This window comes from Bombus flavifrons, chromosome 16 (genome assembly GCF_040668555.2).
Source record: "Bombus flavifrons isolate JBK064 chromosome 16, iyBomFlav1_principal, whole genome shotgun sequence".
NCBI classification, from domain to species: Eukaryota; Metazoa; Arthropoda; class Insecta; order Hymenoptera; family Apidae; genus Bombus; species Bombus flavifrons.
Window position 1 is genome coordinate 7,251,153 of NC_138457.1, and position 9,671 is coordinate 7,260,823.

General features: G+C 33.4%; 2 protein-coding genes across 9 annotated transcripts in view; one reads left to right on the forward strand and one right to left on the reverse strand.

Annotated features, from left to right (window-relative positions):
• The window catches only part of LOC138188228 (cytospin-A), a 28,854-nt gene extending 23,700 nt beyond the window's left edge, over positions 1-5,154 (forward strand). For 6 of the 8 annotated variants that reach the window (XM_069129814.1, XM_069129811.1, XM_069129812.1 and 3 more), the window contains 5 exons: positions 250-2,061; positions 2,562-2,756; positions 2,838-3,011; positions 3,204-3,589; positions 3,916-5,154. In XM_069129814.1, coding sequence (XP_068985915.1) covers positions 250-2,061; positions 2,562-2,756; positions 2,838-3,011; positions 3,204-3,589; positions 3,916-4,005 — 2,657 coding nt within the window. In that variant the 3' untranslated portion in view covers positions 4,006-5,154. The remainder of the gene's footprint in view (positions 1-249; positions 2,062-2,561; positions 2,757-2,837; positions 3,012-3,203; positions 3,590-3,915) is intronic. The other 2 variants (XM_069129813.1, XM_069129809.1) reach the window with 1 other exon arrangement.
• Positions 5,155-5,205: 51 nt separating this feature from the next.
• HDAC3 (histone deacetylase 3) lies at positions 5,206-7,089 on the reverse strand. Its single transcript, XM_069129847.1, has one exon. The coding sequence runs from the start codon at positions 6,682-6,684 to the stop codon at positions 5,383-5,385; it is 1,302 nt and encodes a 433-aa protein (XP_068985948.1). The 5' UTR covers positions 6,685-7,089; the 3' UTR covers positions 5,206-5,382.
• Between the last annotated feature and the right edge of the window lie 2,582 nt (positions 7,090-9,671).

The window sequence follows — 9,671 nt, forward strand, 5'->3', positions numbered from 1 at the left end:
ATCTCTTATTTTAGATACATTTTGCTGTTATCAAACACGGAAAGAGAACAATCATATTTAATGTAAGATTGATTATGATGATATAATAGGGAGACAAAGTTCAATCAGTGTATTAGGACAGATGATTGATATTTATTGTTAGATACTTTTACAAGATACTTTCTAACGAACGATCAAGGAACAGAAGTACAGTGATTAATACAATGCATGTTATCTTTTTTTTTTTTTTCAATTTCATTCGGATGTCAGGCAGCACTGCAGTTCCTCAATGTAAGAGTTTCGGTAGCACTGCTGGAAATTCTCGCAAGCCGGCTAACAATATCTTAAAACGCGGTCGTACCATTATAAAGAGGCGGCATGAGTGCAGAAAGGGCGCTTTAAAACCCAATCTTTTTAAAAAAACGTCTGAGTTGGATCCAAATGAAAAAGAGGATTTGCAAATTGATGACTTGAAAGAGTTAAATTCAGTAATTCATCAGGAAGATATTGAATTCGACGATAGTAGCGAAATTTTATATTCCAAGGATCCTATTAAACTAAATGACAAATTAATTTCTGGAGAAGAAATTGAGATTTGTCCTTCCTTTGAATCAAAAGATAATTTACTGGAGCTTGTTGATGATTTTGAAAAACAACCTTTGATAGAATTAGATTCCAATAACGAGGCTTTAAATATCGAGGCTTCTAACTTTAAAAGAACAAAATCAAAGAAGTTTCTCAAGACCTCTGAAGATTATCAAAAACTTCATGTATCAAGTATATCAGAGGAAAATGAAATTGCAAAATCATCCTTATTGAAGAACATAAAGGGCATTCAAAATGCCGGGACAGATTCGTACGGTATTCAAATTTCTAATAGTCGATTTTTCGTTCCTAAGAATTACGTGTATTCCGGATTGGAAAATGCAATGGATGATTTAAAATTTGAGGTAGATCCGGAAATGAGGAAAGTGTTGCAAGAAAGCACTCAAACAAGCAATGACTCGATAAATACAGATAATTCTGAAGTAACCAGCAATCAAGAATCTCAACACACAAACGAGTTTAAAATGAAAGATATATTTTTGTCCGATACAAGGGATAAAGAAAATTCTTTACTTTCGCAGTTCGGAACTTCGAAATTTAACGAATCGGAGGAAGAGTCTAAGAGCGATTTCTCTTCAAACAAAAAGCCCAGGTTATTTCTGAAGAAAAGCGAATCCAGATCTGGCAGTGAAATTGTGGATTCTCTTTTAGACAGTACTCGCAAGCAAGATATCTTCAATTCTACTTTAGAAAATCGAACCTTTTCTACATCCCTAGACAATCTAAATTTACGAACTTACTCTGCTGATCATTTGGATAATAGTAATATCAGGAAGATAAAACAAAAGGAAGATTTGATTCCTCTTAATGGTTACATTGACAAAAGTGCAATACGTTACAGAGACACCAATGATTTAATATCTGTAAGACCAAAAAGTTTTCCATTTGAACCTTACTTACCCCAAAAATCAGAAGATTTGGTTCTTGCAAATATTAAAAAAAGGAAAGATAAAGAAAGAGAAGAATATAGTACATATTCTATTCTTTCTTCGCTGGAAAATTTACCTAGATCTGCTTTAGATCCTCCATTGGCACCATTCTCCTCTCGACTCGCACCAAAAGAACATCTAATATCGTTTTCAAAAGAAACTACCAGAGCATTAGATTCTACTTCAACACAAAAGACTACTAGTGGAGCTTTGGGGTTCAACAATGAATTAAGGGAGATTGGAAAGAATCTAACTCTTTGCGAAGCAAATAGATTGAAACGTATGAAATTCTTAAACATGAACTTGTTTCAATCTGAACCAAGTATAGAATCTCAGACTAATAGTTTGGTAATTACGGATGAAAAGAAGATACAAAATGAGAGCTTAAGCTCAACCTCGGAATTAAAAATAGGTCAGAATAGTAGCGATTCAATGTTCAAGGATAAATCTCTGATAGGGAGGACTTCGTCTTTAAGAGAGAAGTTTGAGACGATCATTGAGGATGTGGAACTGAGACCAGGCCGACAAATAGGTACAATACGCGACCGTAAGTCGCAAAAAAGTAGTGTGGAAACGTGATTGCTTGTATTTGCAGAGTTCAAACCCTCGTTGTCTGTCCTGGATTTTTATTCTAGCAAACAGATGTGTTTAAACACTTGTAATACACCCTTTCTCGTTGCTAGTCTCAAATATACTTTTTCTAGCTCCCCCCTCCCCCAATCTCTCACTTTTCACTATTGTTTGGATTAATCAATATATCTCTAATTTATGTTCTCTAGTTTTTTTGTCTGTGACCTGAAATTTTGCTTTTATGTTTTTCGTCCCTCATCAAACTGTTTATGTATCATTCAACACAAAGTAAATGTAAATATACTTGTGGCCTTAGAACTACGAATCGAAAAAAGTGATTGGTTTTTTCTAGATATTTCTTTCTTGTCATTCTTGTGCTTTCCTATTACATGTAAACATAGCGCTTATTGCTTTTTTTTTTGTTACGCGATTTTGCTTCAAGTACAATTGTAGTACAGTCTTTCTCTGATCTTTCAGCTAACCAGAAAGTGATTCAACAACCGCAACAAAGGCCAGCAAGCACACCGACGGAAACTCAACACTGTGTGTTGACAAGCGTTCAACAGGAGATTGCCGCGCGTCGGAAAGCTAATATTTCTCGTCAAGATTCAAGGCTATCTGTGAAATGTTTAATAGAAAGTATTGAGAATGCTACAAAACAAGCAAAAGCAGGTATGAAACACATAATAGATGAATTTTTCTATACCACCCAATATATGTCCATATGACTCTAATATAATAATTTGTACATAGGCCCTGGAAGTCGTAGCAGTTCTACGTCCTCTCTTAATTCCATTGGAACAAATGATATAATGACATTAAAAGCCCCACTTCGTGATCAGCAGCAGATCAATAATTTAATCTGCACGACGAACTCAACAAATAATAATAAAACCCAAACCGCAATCACTAGAAAACCACTGTCAGGTAATTTTCTTTTTAAACATTATGTTATCACTATGCTAAGTAACGACATGTAATTTATTTTCAAATGTTATTTTCAAAAGTTTTGAAACAAGATTATTCATAAAATCCTCTGATTCATACACTGTTGCTTTCTAAAGCCAATGTTCTGCAAAAGCATTTGAATGTTATAGAACTTTTCAATGATTAATACAGAAACAAAGTCAACAGTGCCTGTAGTGTTGAGTCCTGGCGAACTGCTAGATTCTGCTGCACTGAATGCGAAGGCAATCGACTTTGTACGTCGCAACAGCGTAACAGACTTATCAGAGCGCAAAGATCCTCTCTGTGGATTGATAAAAAACGGAGGCTCGAAACGAAACGCATTGCTCAAATGGTGCCAGAACAAAACTATGGGCTACCGGAATATTGATATCACGAATTTTAGTAGTTCGTGGAACGACGGTTTGGCTCTTTGCGCCATCCTCCATTCCTATCTCCCACACAAGGTACCATACGATACGTTGACACCAGTGGAAAAGAGAAGAAACTTTTCTATTGCTTTCTCCGCTGCGGAAAGCGTTGGGATATCTACTACGTTGGTAAGTTATAAATCGTGTGATTGTTATGTACACTACTATCCATAAGTAGTTGAACACTTGATGGGTATTTTTGTTGTATTTTCAAAATTATGATTAGATTGCGAGTATATTTAAATAGAAAATTTAAGTAGAAAATTAATTTAGCTATTAAGTATTATAACAGATACTTTCTATATGTTAAATATATATTTTTTCACACCATATGCATTCTATGCATTTTTGCACTTTCAAATTACCCATAAATGCATAAAAATTCACACTCTGGTTATGGGTGGTAGTGTACCTTTTAATAAAAAGACTTTACTAAGAAGTTACTTAATTCATAGAACATAGGGGAAATGTGTCAATTGGAGCGACCTGACTGGCAACAAGTTATGACATATGTGACCAGTATTTACAAGCATTTTGAAACCTAATTTTCGGTTCGGTGTCTCCTGTCATCAAGACGGTTCCTCCTCTCATTGAGAATTCACCGTTGGACCGAGAACGAATCAAGAACAAGATCATCTAGTCATCTAAAAAACATTTTCTATAGGGACAAAAATCTTTCCAAGAACTTTTTTCTTTTTTGGATTTCCAAGGATCGCTGGATTATAGCACTGCCTACGTCTAATGCCTGTGTATGATCGCGAGAGTGTGGATTTCAATGGGACATATAAATCTGACACCAAATGGAATTGCTTTTTACTATGAGACTGAATGTTTTTAATATACATGCATATATTATATATATATGTTAAGAACCGGAGACAAAGAAATAGAGGCAGGGATTTATAAAGAAAAACAGGAAGTAACTAGAGAGAGACGTGCTTCTGTAAAAGAGAGAAAAAATGAATATAGAAAAATGCAAGCTTTATCGAGTCTTCTTGTGCGTGAATATGTATCATATATATGTTTCAGTGCCTCCATTGCAAAGCCAATACATTAATTCCATTACATGCAAGAGGGTTTTTTCTACCTATCGTAAGTCTTGCATTTTTTTGTAACTGACACAAGTGTCGAGGTAGATATTTCCGTTCCTCTCATACTGTGAGTATTTTTCTACTTGTATTATTTTTCGAGAAACTTTTGTAAAGTTTTAAGAACGAATGTACAGAATGAAGCGCCTTAATTTAAAAAAGAGAAAACCTAATTTATTGTATTAGTCACGTTTTTTAGTATATATATATATATTATAATATTATACGAAAGCCGAGCAGCAAATTTATTAGAGAGACGAGAAAGCATCGTTTAAGTTCTACTTTCTGAGTGTAGTAAAGAACGAACGAAAATATTCATGAAGATTAAGTTCTCTGTGATATAGCGAAATAGCCCCGAAACAGAGATAGAAACGTTATCGTTATTGCTCTTATTATTATTATTATCATTATTATTATTACTATTATTATTACTACTACTACTATTACTACTACTACTACTACTACTACTGCTGCTGCTACTGCTACTATTATTACTATTAATACTATTGCTACTATTAATATCATCCTCATCGTCATTGTTGTACCATTGTAGACAATATGCTGTCTGACATAAAACAATAAACTTGCCTAATGACTATTTAAAAATTGGGAGTTATTATATCTTATTGTATAACAAGAAGTTGGTAAATGCACAAATTAAGAAAAAAGTCTTTTTAATGAATCAATGATATTTACAAGTTTTGTGTATAGTATTTACAAGTTTCGCGTCAGCAAAAGTTAGCTTTCAATCGTTTCTTGTTTCATACTGGTGTAGATAGTCGGCTTCCTACTACAACGTTTTTCTGTTTTATGTTTAATTTGTCCGGACTTTTATCACGATTCACTTACGTCCATTTTGTCTTGATCTTTTTCTCCGGAATAATACTCATTATTTGGTTCAACTATCTTATCAGTGTCCTGTGTATTTTGCCTGGAGTCAGGGTCAGGTTCTGGTTGCCTTTCTTCCTCTGGAGGCAACGCATCGCATGGAACATCCTGCATTTGGACACTTGGAGAGTGTTGAATCATTTTCAAGTTATCGTAAACGTGTCTTGTAATAGCCTCCAAATATTGTTTGCTATTCGCATTGTCTTGTCTGGTTACAACATCAGGATGCAATGTAAAGTCTGGTGCGAAGTACTCTAGGTATTCTGTGTAGGGTAGCTCATTACTGATTTGTTCATCGACGAGCAAAGAGCTTTCGTAGGTCCAGCAACGCGCAACATTACGCAACGTATATCCTCCTCCTCCAACAGTGAGCAATGGCACATTTAGGTCTCTCACGAATTTCACACATTCTCCATGACCTTTTGTGCTCAAACTAAAACAGCCAAGACGATCATTTGCGAGCGAATCTGCTCCACATTGTAGAACTATAGCAGTTGGTTGGAAGAACTCCATTACATGAGATATAACAGGCTTAAATACTTGAACATAAGATGTATCATCAATGCCCTCTTTCAAGGGTACATTAACAGAATAATATCGACCACTTTCTGCTCCGATTTCATACATATCTCCAGTACCAGGAAAGAAATAGTTTCCATACTTGTGGAAAGATACCGTCATCACTCTATCTGTGAGATAAAATGCTTCTTGTACTCCATCCCCATGGTGGACATCTATATCTATATAAAGTACTCTAGCATGGTATTTCAACAATTCTAAGATTGCTATTACGATATCATTAATGTAACAGAAACCAGAAGCTTCAAATTTCTTTGCATGGTGCAGTCCTCCACTCCAATTAATAGCGATGTCACAGCAATTATTATTCAGTTTTGTAGCACCTTCTAGAGAAGCACCTGTGTACATGGAGCAGAAATCAAATAATCCTTCAAAAACAGGACAGTCATCACCTACGTTAAAGTGACTTAAATATTTGGTGTATCCTTGCAAGTTTTGTGGAGTCACTCTTTGTAAAAATTCAACATACTCGTCTGAATGAAAGCGACACATATCATGGGTGCTTGCACGATATGGACGATAGATCTGCATCTTCTTGTGCAAACCATAATTTAATACCAAACTGTGGATTACAGCAAGTCTGTGAGGCTTCATTGGATGTCCGGGGCCATAATGGAAATTTCCTACGTCTGGATTGTAGAAGTATGATACCTTTTTGTTGTAACTCATTTTGAGGTTAGTTTTTTGGGATAGGTTATCAAAATATGCGAGTATATACTTATATAATATAAAGAAATATTTTTCCTTCGTCAAACTATATTTACAACATCGTTATAAATGACAAAATAATTAAAATTCTTCAATATTTTTTGTATATGTAATAATTGGCGCTTATTTTTAGAATGTCAGAATGTAACGCTATGAGAATCAAATATCACCCAAGTATCTTTTCAGTCAAAAGATCCATCGACTAGAGTAGAACACAAAGAATTTTACGTTCAACTTCCATTGGACAATGAGCCACAAATAAACAGATAAAACTAAAAATTATAATATAAACACTTGTAATGCATGCACAAATATAACCAATTTTTAAGCATCGCTCTGACAGTTTTTTTTACAAGCATTTGTATTCTAACTAATTTCCCCTAGATTTTGATCACGTGGTTTTATTTACCTTCGCCAAATGCTAATTCATTAGACATGACGATATTTAAAAAATCACAATAAACATATACTTTTGTAATACCTTTCCCATCCTTTTAAAATATACTACTTCATATAATACTTACAGTAAAACGAAAATTGTTAGAATTTATCAATGTTTTTCCTAAAAAATTTGTATTATTATTTTATTATTACTTATTGTTAGTTATTTATTTTTTTTGTGATGCTTGTAATTTTAAGTTCAGTTAAGCTAAGTGCTTTTATAAATATAATTTAAAAAATGTAATGTAGGCAGAAAATTATTTTACTTATTAAATATTATAGAGTACTGTATTTGGATATTTTATAATTTTTGCATTTCGCATGCATTTTGTGCATTGTGACAAATTACTATTTCTTATAAATGTACAAAAATCCGCAGTGTAATAGTGATAACCTAAAATATAATAAAGAATGTACATAAATACATTATTATACATTTTCTTTTATTAGGATGGAAAATCGATACTCTTGCAGAGAATCAAGTGGCATACTTTTCAAATTTGATCACCTGTGAATCGAAATTTCATTGCAGTGTACAATGACTAGATCGCTGATGTTTATGCATTTTTGGGAAATTTAAAATCTCAAAAATTTACAAAATGTATATAATGCATAAAAGTATCTAAAGTAGAATAGTTATTTTAATATTTAATAGATGAAACAAATTTCTATTTAGGATCTATTTCTTTAGTCATGTTCATAAAAATGTAATACTCTATAAAGATCCGCATCCTAATAATGACAATTTACAAGTTGGTTCTAAAGACGATGGATAAATAGGCCAATTTCCATTAATTTTCAGGATGTTTTGAAATGGATGCTGTGCCAAATTGATTTGATAGGCCGCAGCCATTCTTGTTTTCGGGACATTGGCGGTTGGCAACGACGCTTCCAACGTATTCCAAGGGATGAATCGAATACTGCAGGTTTTTTTATTATTTATCCACAGAGTGTTAATTAACATTTAAAAAGTAGTCGTTTCTATGCGTTAGAAACCGTAATTGACTGGCCAAGTAATAACAGTTTAGAAAGTATGCGGCCGGATTCACGTAGCGTTTCGTTCACGTTTCACCGGGAAGTTCTGAATGTCAAAAATTCACCGGAGATCACGAAAAAGCTGAGACGACGCCTCCAGGATCGTTTCGAGAAGGAAAAGCCCGGAGATTCTTGTAAGGAGAAAATGTCAAAAGATAAGCAAACAGGTGACCGTAGCTGGAACAATTTAAGTCTTGGAAATATGTCAGCAGATTCTAGACGTGCTCTGCGAAGCGGAGCCGAAAAGTTATCAAAAACTATATCTTCTGTACGTACAACTTTTGGAACTATTTCACAGGTGAGATAAATTCTCAAGAAAAAAGTAATAATAATAACTAAGTTATAGATGTTCGTGCATATTTATGTTTTGACAAATATATATATAAAACAATGGAACTTAAATATAGGAATGTTCAATCTCTCTGTCTACTGCAATAAATACTTTATTTTAGATATTTTGTATGGTTTTGTATATTATGTTCATTGTATATATTTTATTATATTTTAATTGTCTGTGAAATTTATTTTTGTTAAATGAACACTAATAATATAATCAGGGAAAATGTCCAAAAAGTCAAAGTAAAATCCATTATCATTACTTCTGATTTTACACCATAGTTCATATCATGATTTTCTTTTTGACATTTTAAAGTAGTCCTTATTAAATACCTTCAAAGCTTATTAGCTCACTATGGTATACAATCAGAATGATTTGTTGCTTTGATGTTTGAGAGTAAACATGCAACTGCAAACTACTCATAATGCAGAAACATTCACAATATAATAATACTCAAATAAAAGAATAGCAATATTATATTCAATAACAATATGATTGAATTCTCTAAATCAATATTATTTTATTTATTACATAGAAGTTTAAGAGTTCCACACGTAGACGTCAAAGATTGGAGGAGCAACAATCTCCAAATAGCATTTGTAAAATGCAAACTCCCCAGACTCGTTCTCGCCAGCTCCTTGGTAGAACACCAACAAAGCTTTATAGTCCTTTTGGCATAGAATCTCCAAGACATGCGTGGAACAAAGAGAACAATGAAACACCGGTGCATACTCCTCCAGGAATGAATACACGATATATCCAATGTAGGCCATTCCGTTTCACCAGAGCTAAAGGATTCTCTATGTTGAGATAAAATCTCTTTCTTTAGTTATTCTTTTCTTAAATGTTACTTGAATGATCTCTTTAATTCCCAGCAATGCATTCAGGATTGTGTGCCTTGTGCAACGTACAATTGAATTATTTATTCGATTTTAATTAAGCTAGTGATCTACTTTGACATATTTGTATCTCTCTAACATGTTATCTATGATATCAAACTGCTTTAGATGTACATGTAATGTATAATCTATTTATACTTTTTTATACATATTTATATTGATAATTATTATTACTGCAATATCGAATAAAGAAGAAGTATAAGGAATTCTTTAAGTCAAACGTATTAACCAATTAA

Coding starts and splice junctions, on each gene's coding strand:
- HDAC3 (XM_069129847.1), bottom strand. CDS start 6,684: ATGAGTTACAACAAAAAGGTATCATACTTCTACAATCCAGACGTAGGA.